Source organism: Eleutherodactylus coqui, chromosome 1 (assembly GCF_035609145.1).
Source record: "Eleutherodactylus coqui strain aEleCoq1 chromosome 1, aEleCoq1.hap1, whole genome shotgun sequence".
Taxonomy (NCBI): Eukaryota; Metazoa; Chordata; class Amphibia; order Anura; family Eleutherodactylidae; genus Eleutherodactylus; species Eleutherodactylus coqui.
This window is the reverse complement of record NC_089837.1, coordinates 258,843,649-258,868,216: the sequence shown is the minus strand read 5'-3', so window position 1 is coordinate 258,868,216 and position 24,568 is coordinate 258,843,649. Positions and strand designations below refer to the sequence as shown.

The 24,568-nt window shown below is 43.2% G+C and overlaps 1 protein-coding gene across 1 annotated transcript in view; it reads left to right on the top strand.

Annotated features, from left to right (window-relative positions):
• Positions 1-24,568, top strand: part of UFL1 (UFM1 specific ligase 1) — a 54,681-nt gene that overhangs the window by 5,574 nt on the left and 24,539 nt on the right. Inside the window, exons 4-9 of the mRNA XM_066608264.1 lie at positions 37-134; positions 4,448-4,562; positions 8,639-8,769; positions 11,011-11,069; positions 12,264-12,410; positions 21,139-21,314. Coding sequence (XP_066464361.1) covers positions 37-134; positions 4,448-4,562; positions 8,639-8,769; positions 11,011-11,069; positions 12,264-12,410; positions 21,139-21,314 — 726 coding nt within the window. The remainder of the gene's footprint in view (positions 1-36; positions 135-4,447; positions 4,563-8,638; positions 8,770-11,010; positions 11,070-12,263; positions 12,411-21,138; positions 21,315-24,568) is intronic.

Here is a 24,568-nt window from a genome sequence, read left to right as displayed (position 1 = left end):
TATCCTGTCTAATATTTGTTGTTTTCTCATTAATAGGTTGTCAATGTTGACCTGACACACATAGAAAGTAGAGCCAATGAGCTGGTGAGAGTAGATAAGAATGTTCAGCTGGTGCTTGGACAGCTTGTGGATAAGTAAGTAAGCACATTCTTGCTACATATGGTGTGATGGCATTAAGTAAAACTTCTTTGTCCGCAAGCGTTAGATTCACTATATTCCTATTGTGAGAGAACCTCCCAAACTGTACTGAACTTGATTATAAGTACGGCAAAACACTTATGAAAACGTCATCATTAGTTTTGCTATTCATGTAGTTCAGTATTGTAAACTGTGACTATTAATATATATACATTTAACCATATCTGTTAGAGAATTGGGCAGCCTGTATGCTATATGCAATATACCTATATTGATTATTATGGATAAAGAAGAAAAAAGGAAAAAACGTCATGACTCTAATTCTACTTTATTCCAGCATTGGTTTTTGTGCTGGAAGATCAACTGAAATCTGATTTTGTTCTACTGCAATTATGTGCTGCAGTTGTGAAATATTAAGGCTAATTTCACACAGGCAAGTGTAATATCTGACTGTGAAACGTGGCCTGATATCGCGCTCGCCAACGTGTGTTTTCGCCTTGGATGCAAGGCGTTTTTGTAGTCACGTGCACCTAGCGATGCTGCCGCTGGCCCCATTGAGAAAAATTCTCATGTGTTTGACCCCATTCAAAAGAAAGGGGTTCATATTTGTGCATCTTGCAACACACAAATCTTGCATGAGAATCTTGGCTGTGTGAAACTGCCTTAAGACAATACGCATGCTTACTGCTAGCATAGGTGCTACTATATCAAGGCCTTTTTAGTCTTCTCCACATTTAGCATTAAAGGGGCTTTCTGAGTTACTTGCCCCATGCCCAAAACTATATAAAAGTAATAAATTGAACGTTGTGGTTCCAAACCGCCATTTCAACACCTGGTGACATCTCATAAACCTATCATGCGGGCTTCTAAGGTAGAAGCGGCAAGGCAAGTTTATGAGACGTCTCTGCTGGCACTCTGTTCGGCTGCAGCAGTCATCTGGGTAAACAACCCACAGCACCACTGCAGCTGATGGGAATAGACTGGCATGGCGACCAGCCGTGGTGAGTATTATGGTTAACCTCTTTTGTGTCCCTCCCACTGCCACCAATGTCTAGGGACTTTAAAACCCCTAAAGAGGCTATGGGAACTACTTCATGCCTTGGGAATGTCCTTCCTGCTTGATGCTGTTCAGAAGTGTATTGTGGGTCACACATTGTGCATGTCTGTAATTACAGGGGCAAGGCTAGACCCTTAGGGGAGTCCTTAAACTATGTGCAAAGCCAAACATCACCATTACATTAAAAAAAGTTTCAGATTTGGCACTTCAACCACCTTTACAATGATAGAATCGGATTCTTTTCCAAAAAGTGTTTGTTGCTTCTTCTGTAATATAAACAGCCTGAAAAAGCAAAGCTCGTTCTGTGACAATAAGTATCGTACAGCTGTGCAGACTTCAAATTAGAAGCCTATTCTTACTGGAACCCAAAAGTAGCCTGGCCTCTAGTCCATTTACTGTTGCCCATCATGTTTTTACATACTGCATTGACATAGTATGATAGAGACTTGCTGTAAATGTATCTTTCCATGCGGAAAGTTTCCTACTGCAGTGATTCCACCTCAGTATTGTGAGGGATTTTTTTTTTGTATTATTCCTAAGGAACCCTCAGGGCGGCTTCACATGGGCCACACTTGTGCTTTGCGAGATTCACAAATCTTGCACGAATATGAACCCCATGTTTTTGAATGGGGTCATACACATGAGTAAATGTTTTTTGTTTTTTTTTTCTTGTTTTTTTTGTTTTTTTTTACTGCATCACACAAGTCACGGCATGTCCTATCTTTGGGCGATCCCTCGCGTTGCATTTCCAAATGTTTGTTGGGTGCACGTGATTTGAGGTTTCCCCATTTGAAAACAATGGGAGAAACTCTGCAATCCCCCACCGCTGCTGTCAGCGATGGAGGAACGCTACCTCCCGTGATATAAAAACGCCTCACATCCAGTGGTAAATCGCATGTTTGCATCACACTTGCCCTGTGAATTTAGCCTTAATTTTGTTACGACCTCAGAAATGATGGGGTAGTGGCATATAAAGTATTATGTTCTGTTTGATTTGTTGACTGCTTTGTCTGTACCTATGCCAAGCATCTGCAGGCAGGCTAAGTTTGGCATTCTTGCAGTACAAATGGCAGGTCTTATTGCTGCTGTCTCCTGGGGATTCTTGATTGGGAATCGGTGTCCTTACATAATTACTTTTTTTTTTTTTCAAATGTAATGTTGCCATTAAAAATCAATTTTTACGAAACAAATGCTGCAAACGTATAACTAAACCCCAATAATGTGGGGTTAACACGTTGGGGCAGACTTAGGAATCCTGTAATAATTAGGCAGTGCAGACATAGACCAGGTAGTCTGAGAATGAATCACAGTGGCTCTGTTGGATGATAAATTTGGTACATATTACCAAATTTATACAGGATTCATAAATCTGCCCCAACGTGTTAACCCCACAGGGCACCAATCAAGAATCCCCAGGAGACGGCAGCAATAAGACCTGATCCCAATGAGGTAGAAGTCAATCTTTCTCATTTAAGGGAGAAAAATCCTTCCTGACTCCAAGTCTGGCAATCAAAATAATCCCTGGATCATCAACCCATTTGAAGTTATTAGTGACCAAATCCTATAATATTGTATTGCTCAAGAAAGGCATCCAGACCCCTCTTAAACTCTTGTATCGCATTCGCCATCACCACTTTCTTGGGAAAAATTCCATAATCTCTCACTGCTCTTACAGTAAAGAAACCCCTTCTATGCCGGTGCAGAAACCTTCTTCCCTCTAGACGTAGAGGGTGCCCCCTTGTTACAGTCACAGTCCTGGGTATAAATACATTGTAGGAGAGACCTCTGTATTGACCCCTGATATAAGTATACATAGTTATAAGGTCGCCCCTCAGCTTGTTTTCTAAACTGTTGTATCGAATGTGTGATGTCACAGTAAGCAGTATATAATTGGGTGTCATCAGCGTAGAGGTAGTATCAAAACCCAAACTGATAGTTTATCCAGTAGTGTAGATAGGGAAAGGGGGGAGAGAAGGACAAGGACTGAACCCTGAGAAACCTTAACAGCAAAGGGAAGAGGGGAAGAAGTAGAGCCAGCAAATAATACACTGAATTAGTGGTCAGAGAGGTAGCAGGAAAACCAGGAGAGTGCAGTAGCCTTGAGAACAGTCAAGTGGAGCATATTGAGAAGTTGGTGATCTTCAGTGTCAAACACTGCTGAGGGATCCAGAAGAATTGGTAAAGAGCGGTCGCAATTTGATTTGGCTGTCGGGATTGTTTGACACTTTAGTTTGAGCAATTTCTGTAGAATGTAGAGACCGAAAACCAGAAGATAAGGCATCAAGAAGAGTGAGAGCTTATTAGGTGAGAGTAGACTAGACATTCCAGGAGTTTGGAGACAAAGAGGAGATTAGTGATGGGTTAGTAGTTGGCAGCACAAGACTAGTTGAGAAAGTTTGTTTAGTAATGGGGATATGACAGCATGTTTAAAAGCCGGAAAGAAGACACCAGAAGAACAAGACAGGTTGAATATTGTGATGAGGTGACTGATGAAAGAGGGACATGAGTAGGTGAGAGGGAATAGGGTCACTAATGCAGGTAGTCGGGTAAGAGGAGACTGGAGAGGACTTCTTCTGACGTTGGGTCAGATGCTGACGGTGAACTAGAGGAGGTGCGGGAGAGAAGGGGGATCAAAGCTAATCAAGAACTGAGAAGTTATTTCCTGACGGATGTTGTCAATTTCCTCTTTGAAAGGAGCCGCTGTGTCTTCAGTACTGAGATCCGTCACAGGGGGCTGTACTTTAGGGCTAAGAAAGAAGTGAAAAGGGTTAGAGTTGTTTTGGGCTATTGGATAGTGAGGAGATGAGAGGTGAAGTAGGATTGTTTGGCACGGTGGAGGCAGATTGTAGTGAGCATAAAGGTGTAGTGGAGGAAATCTGCAGAAATTTTTTTCTCTCCACATCTTCAGCATATCCAGAACAGACATACCTGTCATTCTCTACACAGATCCCGTAATGTCCCCAAAATCGGTGTTTTAATGCAGCGGTGTATGTAAATTACTATTAAACTGTCCAAAGGGTATTTTGCTAGCTGAAACTAGTCTAGGTTCTTGCCCCTTTGCTCTGCACAAATCCTGCCCCTTGGAATTGATGGTGGACAGGTATGTTGACACTTGTTTACATACTCCCCACTGCATACCACTGGTTTATAAGCAAAAATCGCTCTGATGGAATTCCTTGTTTCATGCATAGTTTATAAGTTTGTGTTATTTTTAAATAAGCCCAAAGAGCCCATGTTTCTTATTTTTATTAGTAACTATCTGGACCAGATAGCTGAAGAAGTTAATGATAAATTGCAGGAAGCCGGCCAAGTGACTATATCAGAACTATGCAAGACATACGACCTTCCTGGAGACTTCTTGACAGAGGTGATAAAGGACTGCGCCAGAGCCATATTTCAGCAGCTCTGTATTTCTTTTATTATTACTACTGCATTAGAACATAAATCTGATACTTCTCGCTGATGTCATTTACTAGAATATACTTTTCAGAGTAAACATAAGCTGGTTTTTAACCTCCTCGTTATTGTCTCTCTTACACGTAAATGATCAGTTTATACATATATCGAATACATGGCCTGCACCGCAAATTGATCTATAAATGTGATCTAATTAGCTGAGGACAATTGGATATTATTACCCATTAGGATGCCTGTACGCGTTGTGGTTAATATGCTCTAACTGCATGTGGTTCACCCCTAATTACCTCCGGCACCTGGTCTTAAATGGTAATTCTAGGTTGTACGGAGAGGAGGGGATTGGTCTGCACATATCACTCTATGGCAAAACTCCAAACTCCTTGAACTGTTACAAGATTATGAATTTTGACCCCAAAGGGCTATACAATATCCCAGTCGGTTGTATAATGGCCGTTTTTAGATGATTGTAGATTTTAAGCAAGAATCCAGTTTCCACAGACCAGTCTATTTCATTATTGTCAATTTTGGAATGCTTGTACTGCTCAGTTTGACAGGAGTCCTATTACAGAAGACTGGGGCCTTTTAGAATCAATTGCCCATCAGGATTCTGTCCAAATGTCAGTGGTGGTCTTCTAAAAAGCCTTTATGGCAAACCACGTCTCTCCATTAGAGAGGTCTTTTGACAGATGGAAAAGGAACATAAACAACAAGTAAAGTGATTTCAGCTCACCCGGAGTCTCATTAGATGTTTGGATCCTTTCATGAGATCAATGGTGCAAGGGAGATGCCTGCCGCACTAACCAGGATAATCCAGGTAGGAGCCACATTTTTCCAGCACTCCTATTTCTATTTAAAAAAAGGACCCTTCATTAACTAAAGGCATATGCACCCCAAATTTCTGCTTTAAAAAAAAGCGTTTTTAATCTCGGCATGCCATTTTACACAGCAAAACTAACCTTTCATTGACATCATTAGCTCTCTTAATTTAGTAACCCCTTGTTGGATAAATGAATGCAACTTATTTATTTAGTACAAGCATGATAAAGCTATTTTAAAACTTAAACCCCTTTTGGATACCATGTGTCCAAAAGGCTTCTCTTCTAAGAAGCACTCCGTTCCAATCTTCACCTCTCCTGGGTCGCTTAACTTTTTCATTTGACATAACTTTAAATGAGTCAAAGTTATCCTGATGGCAATCCACAGAATGTTTGATATTCCCAAGCCTGAGACACATAAGTTATTAGGTGCATCCAAAGAGATGTTTACTGATACGTTTGCGAAGGGAACACACAATGCATCCAACATATTCTACTCGTTGATTTTAATATGCTGTGTTCTCTGAATGCTTCCTAACGCTCATGCGATTTATTGCCCTCTCTGGTGGAAAGCAAACTAAAAAACCTCCAAGTAGTCCTAAATGGCTTCAGGAAACCTTTAAAAAGCATGTACATTAGGGCTATGACTTTTTTTTTTTTTCAAATATAAAAGGCTGTGGTGGCAAACTATAACTTGTAGCATATACCATATTTTTCGCTTTATAGGACGCACTCCCCCCCCCCCCCCCCCCCAAAGCGGGGGGGGGGGGAGTTGCTGCGGCTTATAAAGCGAATGTGCCAAAAAATTTGTTCCGATCGCCATTTTTAGCGCAATCACAAATTTAACGTGCGAATGCGATTTAGTTCACGCGATTGCGTGTTAAGCTCGCAATCGCACGAACAAATGTGTGACCAGTCTCCTCCCCACTGCCACCCATACATACCTGTGATTGGTCGTGAGCACCGGCGGGTACTACTGCTGTTCCCTGCCTCCACCAAACGGCTTCCTTCCTCCTGCTGCACACAAGCGCCGCTGTGATATGGAGTGCCGGTTTTCCAAACCTCTGCTGCTCCGTCACCCGGCACTATCCCTGCGCTGTCCCTGGGTGAGTTCAAATTTTTCCCCCCCATTTTCCCGCTCTAAAATGGGGGTGCGTCTTATAGACCGCTGCGTCTTAAAGAGCGAAAAATACGGTAACTCTCAAACTATTTTCATTTTGTTAAATTGTAAAAAAAAAACAAAGAACCTCTGCACCTAACGAGATGTTTTAGCTTGAAGCATGAAATCTGAAAATAAAATACATTCCTTTAGACATGAGAATTGTGAATTAACGATGCTAACAATATTTAAACCAATTTTAACCCTTTCCAATCCACTGTCTGACCTGTGAAGACATTATGATTGTAGGCTATACATCTCCGATGTTGGAAGACGTCCGTTGGGGCTCTCTTACTGTATATTGCCAGCCTCTCTGCTGTCACAGCCTATCCAACGTGTCACCTCATGCAGTACTGGCTTTAGCCAGCATATAGCGCCGTTGTATAATGGCAGAAAAAGAGTAAGCCCCCTACGAAAACCATAATACAAATTGGACTGGAAAGGGTTAAATGATAAACCGAATTTAGAGCATCACTATCCAGCACTTATCCATCCTCTGTGACTCATTATTTGAACTTTGCACATGACCCAGTAACCTTGCTGACAGAAATTTTATTATGTTTTACAACTTATACGGCAAATAACAAATAGGAGTTTATATGGCAAAAATCAAATGATATTGGGTGCAGGAGGTTTCTACATGGCCAAAAGAAAATAAAACTGGAAAACTAACCTATAGGCAAAAGTTCATGAAATGCAACATCAGGAAAATTAATATTTTGAAAAAAGTTTAATTTTTCTTAGATACAATAATGAGTGGAAACCTACATGATATGTTTCATGTTTAGTTTACATTTTACAGCCATTAAGATAGTTTTTTAGTAAAGTCATCCCGGCAAGGGGTGTTCTTTAGCCTTTTATTGTGTAAAAATCAAATAAAAACTTTTAAACTAAAAAAAGCAGTACATTAGACATCTTTTATCGAATTTGACAATAAGTTAAAACAAAGTCTTTCCAAACTTGAAAATATAAATTACTGAGATAATGAAAAATACATGTTTAAAAGAGACCTGATCTAGACAAGGTTTATATTTGGAAGAAGAAAAGGACTAAAGTTCCTAAGTCTAGTCTGAAGAAAAATAAACTAGAATTTTATATGTGAACTTTTTGTCATCAGAATGCCCAAGGATAAAGAGGTGCCTTTTTTACATTCCACAGACAGGGTGAAAGTACTAAACGGACAATAGAGATCCACTCCTATTATTGCGCACTACTGAGACATTGCCTATTAAGTAATAGAAACTTGTCTTACATGTTGTGATGTACACTCTAAGTGCTTTTTTTGACTAATACGTGACTTGTCTCTGTAGTGGTGCTGAATACTTGACTTCTGTTTTTCATGTTTGTTCACTTTGTTATCCGAAAATGTAGAGAAAACAAAAACTGTTGATCTGCCTGTGGTTGAAGCAGCTCAACCACAACATGTACGGGCACCCTTAATGGACTAGTTCATGGAACAGCTAAAGTAGATGCTAGTCACTTCCACTACAGTGGATTTGCAGCTTTACCCAGCACCCATTAAAATAAATAATATATCCATATAAAGCAGAGGTATACTGGGTCCAACTCTGGCTTAAAGAGTGTATGGACGATTATTCCCACATTAGTTTTGTTTGATTGCAGTAAGGAGAGAACTCTCACGGGAGAAGACCCCAATGCATTCATGTAAACTAGTGGTACTTCAATCAGACCAATGGTCAGAGTTTAAAAAGTCATGGCATGTCCTATTTTCGTATGAGTCTCGCACAAGAATAGGACCTGTAATGTGCCGCGTCTCACAGTACATAGACTGGAGTATCCGTGTGATGTGAGATGTGCTTGAGAATCTCGGGTGCAACTCATCGCCTGTGTAAATACAGCCTTAGGGAATTCTCAGCAAAACTCATATGCCCTAATGCAGCATATACAAACATACTGTTCAAAGCTTTTCATATGCAGAAAAGGGGCATGTGGAATTTGCTTTGTCAACACTAGTGAGTCTAACAGTTGATAAGGCAATAGCCACTCACTTTTGCTTATTGATGGTATATCTTAATCCCTCTTTATCTGCAGTCATTGGAACTAAGACTTGGAAGTCTTATTCAAGGGAAGATTGATCAGAACAACAAGGGTGTCATTTATACTGAGGCGTTTGTAGCTCGCCATAGGGCACGCATCCGGGGACTTTTCACTGCAATTACAAGGTAGGAGTGTTTCATACAACTACTGTGTAATAAAAAGGAGGCATGCCCAGATATGCTAAAGCAGCTAATCGTTTTGTTTTTCCCACCCACAGCTACTGCGCATTAGTTACAGAGCACATCTACACTGCTTGGATCTGCTCTATAGTGTGTGTGTGTGTGTGTGTGTGTGTGTGTTATATATATATATATATATATATATATATATATATATATAAAATTTAATTTGGAAGTTGGATCTGAACTTCACAATAATGTTGAAGGCATAGTGGAAAAGAAGCTAATTTATGTAAACCAGCAATTTGAGAGTGATTTCAGTTTGAGTATTCAATAACTTTTTCATTAAAGGGGTTCTGTCTTTAAAAAAAACTTCTAGACTCACGTATCTCTTCCCCGTCTCTCTCCTTGCCACATATTCTCATCTCTGAGCTTCGTCAGTGCCCTGGGTCACCTCACCGCACGCTGCCCGGCTTATTATGAAGCTGGCATTCCTCACATTCCTTATGTCCGGGTCAGTAAAGGTCACATCCCTTAGCTGTAGCGTTCAATGGCTAGGAAGGAATTCTGATCTATTGCTGAGACAGTGCATGCTGAAGTAGATCGGCACTCCCGCTGCTGGCCTGTGAACTGTAACATAACGTACTTTGGGTGGCAGGAAGAAGACTGCCAGCAATGTGCGTAACTTCACAAGAAGAAGAATCGGCCAGTTGGAGGTGAAATGATTTCCCTAAACTAGAGCAAATAGGAGACGATGGGTGAGGAGAAGACCCGGCTAGTAGACTGACGGGGAAGGAATAGGTAAGTATGGAATTTTTTCTTTTTTTTAAATGACCGAACCCCTTTAAATAATGATTAAGCTTTTTATGACACTCTTTAACATACTGTGTATTTCACTTCTTAACCATTTCAAGCTCTCTATTTGCTCTCAATTAATAGAAACCTCCTGACTTGCATTCAGAGGGTGACTCCCCATCCTAATGATGTCTAACTGGCCTCGGTGTCTCTTGTAATAAGCTGTGTATTTAAAGAGTACCTGCATTTTCACTTCAGAGCGCTTCTGCTCTGTCAGACATTTTTGACTCCTTGTGGCAGCTGAAGACGACCCCATATAGCGCTATATGGGACAGTCGTCAGCTGCAGGAAGGAACCGAAAACGGCCAACGGAACAGGAGCTCACTGAAGTGAAAGTGCGGGTACTATTCTTTTTTTTCTTTTAAGTCAGACATGTCCTACATTTTTTTAGGGCGCTTTCAAACCACATTTTCTCAGTAGTTATGTTATATTTCCCATGAACGAGGAATTCCCAGTAAATCTGTGTGCTGGTGAAGCTCCTGGCACATATGTATAATGTATCCGGAGGCCCGAAGAGTTTCCTCCTGGCCTGTTAGTAAACCTACTTTTTTATTTAATATATAGTGTATATAAGGTGGTGGGATAGAGGTCAGATGCATGCTTGATAAAGACCAGCAATGGTCCAAACGTTGCTGCCTGTACCGTTTGCTTTTATGGATTTGGAATAAAAGAACATCTTTTTACATCATCTCCTTGTCTGCTGCGGATCTCCTTCTTATCAAGTTTGCAATATACAAAGGTCGGTTCACCTTTATTGATCGGCTGTGCAGAGAATTCTTCCCCATGTTTGGGTATTGAAAGTGGTGCTGCAGGACTTCTCTATTTATACTATTACTTTTTTATTTCTAATATACTCTCTCTTTGCACTGTATGGAATACTGGGCTATTAACTACAAACGTATCCAGTTAAAAAAAAACAAAAAAAACACAGGCAGTGAAAGCTATATATATATATATATATATATATATATATATATATATATATATATATATATATATATATATATATATATATATATAAATATAAAAGCTTTCACTGCCTGTGTTTTTTTTTTTTGTTTTTTTTTCAATATACACATTGGAAGGGCCCATGGGCATTGAATACGTCCAACATATGTAATTGTATGCTTATACAGTGCCATGTTGGAGGTATACATTGGGAAGTGCTCTTGACATAGAGTGCAGTGTGAAAGTAGCTTTAGAAAGAAGTAATTCATCATGCAGCTCTTGAGTGGTGTAACTATTACTGGTTTTATCAATAAAATGTGCTACAGCATAAAAACAGTGGAAGACCTTCCACAGGAAAGTTCAGATATTTCTTCAAGTTCAATCAAACAAGTGCAATAGTGATCAGTGGTGTGTTTTTGTCTTCTGTTTTTTTTTCTGTTTTAGACCCACGCCGGTGATCAGTTTGATTTCTCAGTATGGTTTCCCAGAGTATCTTCTATACTGTAAGTGTTTCATCATTAGTAGTTTTATTCATTTCATTGTTTTGATTAAAAAAATTAAAACATAAAAAAAAAAATCAAACAATTGATTCTTTGGGGGTGGGGAGGTGGGAGGACATACCGTGCTCTATATCTGTTATGTGTTTTGTATCTCCATAAGGGTGTGGCTTAAAATGTGACAACTAGAGATGAGCGAGTATACTCGCTAAGGCACATTACTCGAGCGAGTAGTGCCTTAGCCGAGTATCTCCCCGCTCGTCTCTAAAGATTCGGGGGCCGGCGCTGGTGACAGGTGAGTTGCGGCGGGGGGGAGAGAGGGAGAGCTCTTCCCTCCATTCCTCTCCGCTCTCCCCCATCGCTCCCCGCCCCCGCCGGCCCCTGAATCTTTAGAGACTAGCGGGCAGATACTCGGCTAAGGCACTACTCGCTCGAGTACTGTGCCTTAGCGAGTATACTCGCTCATCTCTTGTGACAACCTATGTCAAGAATTGGAAACACCATACTGGTTTGCTTACTCTACCAATATTTTGCAAAGTTAGGCAAGGTGTCTATAACACATCTAGCAATATGGACCAAATGTATCAGATAGTGTGAGCCACCATGGGAAATGTGGCACATCTTCAGACTGTCTGGTCTGCGTTTACACTAAATATTTGATTCGTAAATGTGTCCCATTGTCAAATAGAGGGGTGGAAAACTCAGTTGGAGCACCATTCTTTATGCATTTTATAGGGCACACGAGAAAAAGTTTTCCTAAGCCTAATGGCTCTCATGCACCTTCCATAGCTGTAACAAACTTTTGGCCAAGCGTTCTTGTATTTTGTGGAGAAAAGCCGCCATCAGAGCTGCCTGGCTATAGCTATCTCCAAGAGGAACAAGGGGCTTGGGTGTTTAAATGGTACGTTTCATCCTTTATCCTGGCATCATTTGCTGGCGGAAAGTTGAGAACCCATACACATTCAACAATCGTGTGATCCTGCTGAAATTGGTGGGTTCAGGTGGTGAAGGTTTGTGTGTGGGGCTTCAAAATCTGTTTTTACCTTGTATTGTATGAACCTTCTGTTCTGGTTGACTAAAGGCTACTTCTCCAGCACGGCTTACATCTGTATGCAGTGTGTTCCAGCCTGTCCTGACAATTAAGAAGCACCATTTAGACATTTTTCAAAGAAATGCTTTTTAATCCCTTTTTTTTCACAGCACTGTTGGAAGAACTTGTTAACAGTGGACGTTTAAAGGGCACAGTGGTCGGCGGAAGACAGGATAAGGCTGTGTTTATTCCTGACATCTACGCCAGAACACAGAGCAACTGGATAGACGCCTTTTTCAAGCAAAACGGTTACCTAGGTAACTCTTCTCTTCTGTGTTAAAGAAACAAGGAGGTCTTTGTGCATCTTGTTTTCAGCTACATGAAGGTGATTTAGAGAATGCAGCTCCTGGCATGAAAAAGCTGGCTTTTCACTTTCTGCCCCCGGAGTCTAGCTCTTTATTTTCTATATAATGTGACATTCTGTACTACGGTTTGTTTGTGTTGGCGAAAAAAAGAAATAGGAGGGGGTTAACGGAGAAGCAGGACATTTGCCAATTACAATACACATAAAATGGACTGTGTTTAAATCGCCTTTTGACTAATCATCATCACAGTGAGAAATGTATAACTAGCAGACCTCAGGCTTAATTCACAGTGTGACTACAAATCCGATGTGACTAAATAGCAGTTATACAGTTTCAAACGGCAATTCCACACACTTTGCACATCGCAACAGTCTTATTTAAATTCTAGCTCTGTGCAAAACTCATGTATATTTGGATACAGAAAGTTCCACTGCGAGGATCCGCAGCATTTCCGTCACGTGTAAACATACTCAAAGTCAGCTTGGAGGTATGCTGCCACGTGCAGAGTGGCCATGGTAGTAATGGGGAACCCCATTAGTGGCCCCAGTAGCAATAGTGTTACTTCCCACCCCCACTGTGGCTCCAGTAGTAATAGCACCTCCCTGAGACTGATATACTTGCCTCCTCCTTGTCTTCAAAGCACAGCTGCGGGTGGAAGTGTGTGCGCCCAACGCCTACTCACTTCTCTCCTCCTGTGTAACAAAGGTAATATCCTTCATGGTGACCAGACATCGGTGCACGTGCCATAGGTTTGCCAACACGGTCCTATATCCTCAGCTGTTGTGCTGGTAAATCTATCCTTATGATGAGTTGGAGATCAGAAACTTAGGGCTCATTTGTACAAAATAATTATCGTTCAGTTTATTGCTGAATCATTTAATGATGAACAATAATTGTGACTGAACACGAGCGTTAATGTGTCCCCTTATGACTTGTCATTCAGTTTATGCAAGCAACGATCAGTTTGTGTAAACTGGCAGTTGTGCAGCTCTGAACAGCCAGCTGCCTCCATTCACAGTAATGTCCCGTGTAAAAAGACCCTTAGGTCTTACCTGTATAAAGATGTATTTTAGGAAGAAATCAGCACTGTATGTTTTACCTAAAATTAAAAATAAAGTGGACATTCACTTTAATGGGAACCTGTCACCTACTTTTAGGCCTGAAGGTGAGTGACCGGTGGAGTCTGGGAATGTACTGTTATACGCCTTCCCCATTGTTCCTTCAGTGTGAGTGCTAAATGCATCGAGCGGCGCTACTAAATAGTCTGCCCATTATAAAATTAGAATGGTAGGACTATGCACACTGGGGAAATTGGGGGAAAGTTAAGTGTAAAAAAAAAAAAAAATTGCATCCGCGAACTCCATAACCTTAATTTATAGGGCTAAAAGTAGGTGACAGATTCCCTTTAAATGAGATCCAAGTAATGCAGTACATTTTTTAACCCCTTAAGGACATGGCCTATTTTGGGCATAAGGACGCAACGATTTTTGGCGGATTTTCATCTCCATTTTTCAAAAGCTATATCTTTTTATTTTTCCGTCGACGCGGCCGTATAAGGGCTTGTTTTTTGCATGGCTAACTGTACTTTCCCCCAGTCGTCTCCACGACAGCACCAATTGAGATTGCCTCCTCCTCATAGGACAGAAACACACTGAGAGGTTAAAAGCTCCCCCCCTTCCCCACTTTCCTCAGTGTCTTCCTGTCCTGCCAGGAGGCAGGATCTCTGAGAGGGGCTGGTGGAGAAGCCAGCCAGAATCTACTCACAGGCGGATCGGAGGGCAGTAGGTCAGCCTGTCCTCCCTTCCCAGCCAAACGACTCCCGGGACGCCACATGGGGTGGTAACCCCCGGGCCAGGTTCCTCCCGCGGCAGCCCATGGGGGGTACAAAGCGGGAGCCTCAGTCCCCCTCCTCCTCCTCGTATAGTCACAGCGCGGTGCTCCAGGAAGCCCTTTGATGGCAGGGGGCGGGACGTCGCGTCACGTGTCCAGCGTGATGACGTCATCACGCTCGCATCAGGAGCCGCATGGAGGGGGCGGGGCTTAGCGCAGGAGCGCGAAAATTCAAAATAAGGAACCTGAGAGAAGCCAGAAGGTGGACCAGCACTACAGGTCGCAGGGTGTCTGCAGCACCGGTACAGTAATGAGTGCTCCAGCCCCAGAGATAGCTGAAACCTCAGCCTCAGCGGCCGGGGATAAAAAAGACAACCCCCCCAGAACAAAACCCCAAAAATGTGTGGAGTGCGGGATGAGACTGCCAGCTACGTACCAGAGGCCTCTATGCAAGGCATGCGTAGCTAGGCTAGTCAAAGAGGAATCGGGGGGATTCCTGGATGACGTTAGGAAGCTGGTGAAGGAGGAGGTTCGATCAGCCCTAACGTCACAGCTGGCGCCGCCAGACAAACGCCAGAAAAAGGCGTATGTTCCCGACGAGCCTTCTGACTCCGAGAGTACTATCGGATCGGAGCAAGAGGAACAGGCGGCCGAGGAGTTCTCAGATGAAGAGGACTACAAAAGATACTTATTCCATCAAGCCGACTTAACGGAATTGATTAAAAATGGAAGAGCCCAGAGAACCACGCACCCTGCAAGATGAGATATTCGGGGGACTAGGGGAGAGGCATAAACATACCTTCCCTGTCCACAAAAACATTAAAATTATCCAAAAGGAGTGGAAGAAACCAGACGCAGGTTCCTTCTCCGCTAGAGGGGTAAAAAGAAGGTACCCATTCGAGGAGGAAGTTTGCGCAAGCTGGGAAAAGATACCCAAGGTAGACGTCCCAGTGGCCAAAGTAGCTAGGAGGACGAGCCTGCCCTTTGAGGACGCCGCACAGTTAAAAGATCCCATGGATCGCAAAGCCGAAGGCCTTCTAAAAAAATCATGGGAGGCAGCGGCAAACATACTTAGGCCAGGGATCGCAGCCACTTGCGTGGCGCGCACTCTGGGGGTATGGCTCGAACAGCTGGAGCTACACTTAACCAATAAAACGCCAAGGGAACAGATCCTAAATTCCCCACCTATCCTGCGTATGGCAACAAATTTCCTAGCGGATGCCGCGGCCGAAACGGTTAAACTCTCGGCAAAAGCTACAGCCCGATCTAACTCAGCCAGAAGAGTACTATGGCTGAAATCATGGTCAGGCGACTTAGCCTCAAAAAATAAACTATGCGCCCTCCCGTTCTACGGTCAGTTTTTGTTCGGACCAGACCTAGACAAAATCCTGGAGAAGGCGGCCGACAAAAAGAAGGGATTCCCGGAAGAAAAGCCGCAGAGAGGGAAGACCTTCTTCCGAACCCCAGGGCAACAGCCCGAGGCCTACCAAGGCAAGGGCAAGACAGGCCGCTGGAGTTACCCCAAGGGGGGCAGAGGGAGAAATATCCTCTTTAATCCCCACCAGGGGGAGCCCAAGCAGAGACCCTGACGCCAGCTCCGTAGGGGCAAGGCTGGGGAACGTTGTGGACCAATGGGCCACAATTTGCGAAGGCCCATGGATCCCAAAGATCCTACAGCAGGGATACCGGATAGAACTGGTGTCCCTCCCCAGAAGGAAATTCATTATCACAGGAGGCTCAGGGCAACAGTTACACTTACTAAGGCAGAGCGTTCGGGACCTGCAACATCTAAACGCAATATCCCCCGTACCGCAAAACGAGGAAACTCAGGGCCATTATTCCAGGCTCTTCCTAGTAAGAAAACTCTGCGGGAAACAGCGGATGAGGTTCGCAGTGGATATGGGCAAAGGAATAGAGCACCACCAATTCAGATGCCTGCCTTTCGGGATCTCCTCAGCACCCAGAATTTTTACCAAAATTATGGCAGAGGTAGCTGCCTACCTGAGGAAAAAGTCGATCCTAATAATACCCTACCTGGACGATATTTTAATAATAGCAGAGTCCAGGGAACTACTAACGAAGCACCTAAAGATAGTGCTAGAACTCCTCCAGTCTCTAGGATGGATCATAAACTGGGAAAAATCCAGCTTAGACCCCGACAGGAAGAAGACATTTTTGGGCATAACGCTCAACTCAGAATTACAATGCTCCTGCCTGCCCGAGGAAAAAATACAAAAAATCCAAAGGCTGGTCAGATCCTTCCTACAGAAACGATCATGCACAATTCGGGAAGCCATGTCTCTCCTGGGAAGCCTAACATCATGCATTCCCGGAGTAGCATGGGCCCAGGCTCACACTAGAGCTCTACAGGCCTCCGTCCTATCCACATGGGACAAAAAGCAGTCCTCGCTAGGGACAAAAATGTATATCCCAAACACAGTGAAAACATCCCTATGTTGGTGGATATCCCCAGCGAACCTGCAGGAAGGGGTTAATTGGCTACAAAACCCAGCCACGCACATCACAACGGACTCAAGCGCCTGGGGATGGGGAGCGCATGTGGGGAACCAGTTCTTTCAGGGCCCGTGGTCCCAAAGGATAAAAGAACAATCCTCCAATTACAGAGAGCTACAGGCCGTATGGCGGGTTCTATAGCAGTTAGAAAACTCGCTACGGAACCAGCATATAAAGATACTGTCGGACAATACCACCACGGTCGCCCATATTCGGCACCAGGGGGGCACAAGGTCTCCTGCCCTGCAAAACATTTAGCAGAAAATCTTCCACTGGGCAGAGGGCCGGATCCTTTCGATCACGGCAACACACTTAAAAGGGACGCTAAACCAAAAAGCGGACTTCCTCAGCAGGAGGCAGACCCAGACGCCCTAGGCCAGGACTGGGGAAAGGGGCTAGCGTACGCGTTTCCTCCGATACCGCTGATCCCCAGGGTCTTACAACATTTCAGAACCCAGGTATGCACGCTAATCCTGGTGACCCCCTTCTGGCCCAAGAGAAGTTGGTTCGGTCTTCTGACAACATTGAGTGTCCAGGACCCAGTCACCTTTCCGACCTGGACAGATCTGCTATCACAGGGGCCACTGAACCACCCGGGCTTAGATAGACTCCACTTAACAGCATGGCTCTTGAGGAATCCTCACTAAGGGGGAAGGGATTCTCACAAAGAGTGGTAGAAACGTTAATGTCCAGCAGAAAAAAGACGACCCACCTTATCTACCAGAAGGTTTGGAGAAGGTTCTCCTCATGGAGACAGGGAAGGGATTCTGGGGATTCTATCCCGAGCATCCCTTTGATCTTAGAATTCTTGCAGGAGGGCCTACAGATGGGCCTCTCTCCAAGTACCCTGAAGGTCCAGGTCACAGCCCTTAGCGCTATATGCGACACAAAGTTCGCGGACAATAGATGGGTCAACAGGTTCCTGACAGCAGCAGCTAGATTACGACCTAGACCCATAAAACTTGTTCCAGACTGGAACCTTAATTGGGTTCTAAGGGCCATGTCAGCGGAACCATTCGAGCCGATCAAAGCACTACCGATAAAAATGCTTACGATCAAGACCGTTTTTCTAGTAGCCATCACGTCTGCGAGGAGGGTTAGCGAGCTTCAGGCTTTGTCTATCCGCCACCCATTTCTAAAAATCTCGGACTCCAAATTAGTATTTAAAACGGACCCTGCCTTCATGCCAAAGGTGGTATCACATTTTCATAGGTCCCAGGACGTAATAATTCCCTCATTTTTTTTTTTTTTAGCAAACCTAAAACCTAAAAATCCTAAGCTGCCTGGACGTCAGGAGAGCAGTCCTAGGCTACATAGATGCGACAAGCCACTGGAGACGGGACGACAACCTGTTCATCCAGTTCAGTGGCCCAAATAAAGGGAACAAAGCGGCAAAAAACTCCATAGCCAGGTGGATCCGCCTGGCCATCATAGAGTCCTATAAGGCCCTCGGGAAGGAAATCCCCTTAGCTCTTAAAGCCCATTCTACAAGGGCAGTAGCATCCTCATGGGCCGAACATAGCTCAGCTTCGGTCGAGCAGATATGCAAGGCCGCAGTCTGGAAAAGACCCCCCACGTTCATTAAACATTATAGGGTAAAAGTGCAGCAGGACGAGGACATGGCCTTCGGCCGCAAAGTCCTCTCGGCAGCAATCCCACCCTAATAAACTTTAGTTGGTACGTCTCAATTGGTGCTGTCGTGGAGACGACTGGGGGAAAAAATGGATTATACCTACCTGATAATCAGGTTTCCAGGAGTCTCCACGACAGCACCCGTACCTTCCCCTCCTAAATGGATAGAAAAGAAACTATAGAATATAATATAAAAAATAAATAAATATATAATATAATTTTATGATCAACAAAAAAACCCCGGTTAAGGGAAGAAATTTAAGTTGAGCTCCTACCCCGGCAATTCGTTAGAATCCACTGAGGAAAGTGGGGAAGGGGGGGAGCTTTTAACCTCTCAGTGTGTTCCTGTCCTATCAGGAGGAGGCAATCTCAATTGGTGCTGTCGTGGAGACTCCTGGAAACCCGATTATCGGGTAGGTATAATCCATTTTTTTTATTAGTACCATTTTTGTGTACATAGACTATATTGTAAAACTTTTATTACATTTTTTTTTATGGTAGGGAGAGAAAATGCATCAATTCTGCCATAGATTTATTTATTTATTTATTTTTTTTACAGCGTTAATCATGCAGCTTAAAGGCTTAGTCACACGGGCGCAGCCGGGCGCCGATGCGCCCGTCTTCCTGCACGAAGAAGACGGCCACACTTCAGGTGCGGACGACTCTCTGCAGCCCCAGAGGAAGGAACACTTGACCGGCAATGGAGTCGGTCATGTGTTCTTTCTCCACACCTGCAGTGCGGCCGTCTTATCCACCAGTAAGACGGGCGCATTGGCGCCCGGATGCACCCGTGTGACTAAGCCCTAAATGTCACAATATAATTTTTCTGTGGATTGGTACGATTACAACGATACCAAATTCGTTTTTTTTCTTTTTAAGTTTTTCCACTTTTCCGCAATAAAAACTCTTTATTGGAAAATGGTTTTTTTTTCTGTATCACTGCATCTGAAGTCCACGTACAGAGCTCTGTGAGGGCTTATTTTTTTTACAAGATGAGGTATAGTTTTTATTAGTACAATTTTTAGGTACATACAGCTTTTTTTATCATTCTTATTGCGTTTTTTGTGAGGCAAAATGGAAAAAAATAAGCATTTTGCATCTGTTTTTTATGCTTTTTGCTGTGCAGGATAAAAAGCATTTTCAATCAATTGTAAGCGTCGTTACGGATACGGATACTTTTTTTTTTGTGCTAATATGGAAAAAAGTTTTTTTTGTTTTTTTTTAACACTATTTATGTCCCTGTGGGGGACTTGCACCATAGCTCCTATGATTGCTATTTCTGTCCTGCAATGCCTTATTGCAAGTATTAGCAATAACTGGTAGTGGCTGTACAAGACGCCTCTAGCTGGCGTTCTGTTGCCATGGCAACCTGCCGGGCTCTTTGCGATTACATCGCGAGAGCCTGATGACGTCCGAGAGGGAGCGCACTCTTTCTGTGGACCCTTTCCCTGCCGCAATGTACATAGATCGTGACAGGGAAGGAGTCCCCAGCGTGGGTGCTGTCCCGATGCACCCCAGCTGTTGCAGCAGGAGGCTGGCTGTCGGTGACAGCCCGCTCCCGCTGATGGATAGTACGGGATCTCTTCTGATCTCTCACTATCCACAGGACGTAAATGTACATCCTGGTGCGTTAAATACCCCTCTGCCATGACGTACATTTACATCCTGTGGCGGGAAGGGGTTAAAAGATGCGCACATTTCTATGTAGCGTCTTTCTGTGAATAAGCTTTAAATTGACATTTAAATTTGTATTCACTCTTTAAAGGGAATGTATGACCTACACTATACAGGTGTGTTTTGTGTGTGTTTTTGACTAATTAAAGCCAGCTAATGGCTTATGGATGGTTTTTTTTAAGCTGTTTATAAATTACTATGGAGCCCACCAAGATTCATACAATGGAGAGTAGCTGACCCATTGAGTTCAATGGGAGACTTCTAGACAGGTTGTGTGACTTGTGCAGTGAGAGGGAGTAGATAAGCTGTGACCTGCTGTGAATCAGGCATCCTGTGTTATGTTTATCGAGATGTTTAAAAGGATCTTCCAGTAAGTTCATGTTTTTTCAAGTTTTCACTCATCCACTGGTTAGGTGAAGACTGATAAATTGCTGGGAGTCTGACCACTGGGACCTTGACCGATGTCAAGAGCAGGGGTCTGTCCAGTTTCAAACGGATCACAGGTGCGCTACCAATCCATTCATTTTTAATGAATGTGCCAGAGATTGCTCAGCGCTTTTTTTTCTTCTTCAAACTAATGGCACAATAGTGCGCTTGTGTGACCTCCACTTTGTTCATATGGGGACTGACAGAATCCCTACACTTGGGATCAGTGAGGGTTCCAGCAGTTGGACCCCCACCAAACTGTCAGTTTTCACCTAACCACTGGATGGGTGAATTTTTGAAAAAGCATGTAACGTAGACCATTTTAAGTGTTGATTGTGGCATTGAAATACAAAAAAAAAAATAAAAATTCTTTAAAAAAATGATTGGCATAAAAACATGATTTATACAGTAGGTCATTTCCTGATGCACATTCAGTAGAAGCCCAGTGCATTCAGTATACTGTAGTACAGTTTGTACAAATGTTTTTCCTATCCTACTTGACACTAGTCATAAGTTTCATACAGAAATTGTCAATTTTTATACGTTAGTTTCAATACAGGGCCTTTTTGTTATTTAATGTTTAATTCTCTCATTTATTTTTCAGAGTATGATTCCTTATCTAGGCTCGGAATCCCAGACCCAATTGGATATATCAAAAAAAGATACAAATCCGTCTCAATAATTTATTTGAAGTCAGTATGTGTTGGTCAGAGTATAGTGGATCAGGTGGAAGCCTCAGTTGAAGAAGCTGTGAGCTCAGGATCATGGCTGGATATAGAGGTATGTGTTTAGTCAATGGGGACCTTCATAAAGGTTTTAACGCCGGTTTCTCATGTTGAAAAGTTGCAAAATCTGCTGCATGACCTTTGGCTGACACTGCTGTCCACCACTTTCCACAAAAAGGGCATGGCTTTTCAGGAGAGGGTATTGCCGCGTGGACTGACACACTCGTGTATAATTTTTGCCAGAAAGTGACAAATTGTACCAGTAATGCACACCAGATTAGATCTGATGTACCGTATATACCGGCGTATAAGGCGACGGGGCGTATAAGACGACCCCCCAACTGTCACCTTATACGCCGGTATTCAGTGGAGAAAAAAAAAAAAATTTTATTACTCACCTCCCACGGCGTTCTGTCGCGCTCCGGCAGGATGTCGCTCGCTCCGGCAGGCTGTCGCTCGCTCCTCGTCCCCGCCGCAGCATAGCTTTCTGAATGCGGGGCTTGAAATCCCCGCTTCCAGAAAGCTAATACACACGCCGGCAGCCATGACATCATTGAATGGCTGTGATTGGCTAAAGCACACGTGGCTTCAGCCAATCACACTATTCAATGACATCATTGAATGGGTGTGATTGCTAACACGTGCGCCTTCAGCCAATCACAGCCATTCAATGATGTCATTGAATAGTGTGATTGGCTGAAGCCACGTGTGCTTTAGCCAATCACAGCCATTCAATGCTGTCATGGCTGCCGGCGTGTGTATTAGCTTTCTGGAAGCGGGGATTTCAAGCCCCGCATTCAGAAAGCTATGCTGCGGCGGGGACGAGGAGCGAGCGACAGCCTGCCGGAGCGAGCGACATCCTGCCGGAGCGCGACAGAACGCCGTGGGAGGTGAGTAATAAAATTTTTTTTTTTTTACACTTTTTTTTTTTTTGTATTACCGGCGCATAAGACGACCCCCGACTGCAGAGCAGATTTTTCGGGGTTCAAAAGTCGTCTTATACGCCGGTATATACGGTACATGTCTGCATAGGTGGAACGATGAAACAATGCCTCTACGGTGCCACCTACTGGAATACAGCATTCCTGCAAGTCAAGGTCAGACCTTTTAACAAGCCTTGTAACAATGGGAGTGTACTCCACATCTAGAATCTTCTCCAGAAGGATAAGATAACCATGCACAGACAGTTGTTTAGAGGTAATTGCCCCTCATCAGTGTGCAGTAGGTTTCTGACTTGACTGAGTGAGAAGCCCATAGATGTTGGTCGGGAAAGGTATCACTTCTACTTGGGGAAAGCACCTAGAGGGTGTGAGGAGACTTATAACCCCTTAACGCTTCATGACGTACAGTTATGTCATGGACGTTCTGGGTTTGTATGGAGCTGGATCGGGTTTAACTCCACTCCATACAATCTGGGTTTCGGCTATCTTTGACAGCTGACACTTTCCTGCAACAGCCACGTTCAGTGCTCCTGATGATCGCGACTGTTATCTCTTTAAATGCCACCTTCAATTCTGACAGGCATTTAAATGCCTGATCGGAGTTTAGAGATCTTGAACACACCCCTATCGATGCCATTGTTTGGTGCCATTTGGTTGCCATGGCAGATGGGGACCTTCTAAAGGCTCCCAGGGCTTCCCGTTGCAGATTGTCTATGCAGCCATGCCTATCAGATCATGGTATAATGTAGTGGTACTATGGTATTACATTAAAATGCAGGAGCGATCACAAGTTCAAGTCCCCTATAAGAATTTGTAAATTTTTATTTCATTTTACATATATTTATTATCTCTAGATAGATATCATAGATATAGATATATATATTTTTTCCCCCACATCTCCCACCACACCCCTCTTCCCATATTTATAATAAAACAAAACACATTTCGTATCGTTGAGTCCGTAAAAGTCTGCTATATCAAAGTAATGCATTATGTATCCCACAATGTGAACATAATCAGAAGAAAAAAATACGCAATCCTAACGTACTCCTCCCCCACCACTGTCTCTTGAGTCATTGTAGACCTGCTTGGCAAGATACAGCCTAGAATAATTGAAGGTCTTAGGCCGCCTTCAAATTTTTAAAAAACTGCATAAAATGTGTGCGTTGTGAGACACAGAAATCTTCCATGAATATGAATCTCACTCTTTTGAATGGGTTGCTACATATGGGAGATGTTTTCTGTACGATGCGGGAAACAAATTATGGCGTGGCAAGTTCTATCTTGTGCATGCTCTCGCATTGCATTACACATTGTTTTCAAAGGGGCCGACGGCAGCACCGCGCTACGTGCTAGGTGCACACGATGCGAGGTCTCTCATTGAAAACAAAACATTGACATAAAAACTCCTCACATCCACAGGGAATCCTCATGTTGGGGAGTGTGATATCGTGTCATGATTATCAGACTTGCCTGTGTGAGGTTGGCCTCAGAGATAGAAAGATTGAAGTCAACTTTTTGTGTTGATAAACAGAATGTGCCATTTAGTTAATTAATGTTGTAGAATACATTATATATATGTATGTATGACGAAAGGACTGACTGGCTGACTCGCCACTAATTCTCCAACTTCCCGATGTCGTAGAAACATGAAATATGGCACAAGTCTAGATTATGTCCAAAATAGGAAAAGCTAATGGGTCCCAACTCGATTATTCAATTCTAAGCGCAAAAGAATGTGTCCAAATTTTGCGTAGTAATCTAATTCTCTCACTTCCCGATGCAACAATTAATTACACAAATTTTTTACCACACAAATTTGAAATTTGCCATGACCATTCTTTGCATACTAAATATTGGAAATGTAAAGGGTTGCAACTTGATTATTCAATTCTATGCATAAAAGTGAGTGACCCCCTATGTAATGAAACTAATAACACACATCTGTACTGCACAAACTTGAAATTTGGCACGACCATTCCTATGTTATGTAACTAATAACATATCTGTACCCCACAATATATGAGACAGTTATCTTCTCAGCAAAACAAAATGCATTTAGAAATATGAGTATATACTGACAGGAATTAAACTGATTGTTGTATGTATTGAAAGTCTGTAAAGTACAAAAGGAAGTGGACATGGACTGCTGGGATGGAGTATGCCTTTAAGTATAACAAGGGGCTGCAACCTTCAGTCTGGGTAGGAAATTTGAATAAAAAGGGGCTTTAGTTTACCTTTCATGGTAAAAATGAGTGTGTGAGGTGGCCCATTCTGTGGGGTGACATTTTCACATATAGTCTGAGATAAATCTCTCCTCTATCTGATCTGTGTGTTATGAGCAGCGTGTGAGGTGGCTATTCTGTGT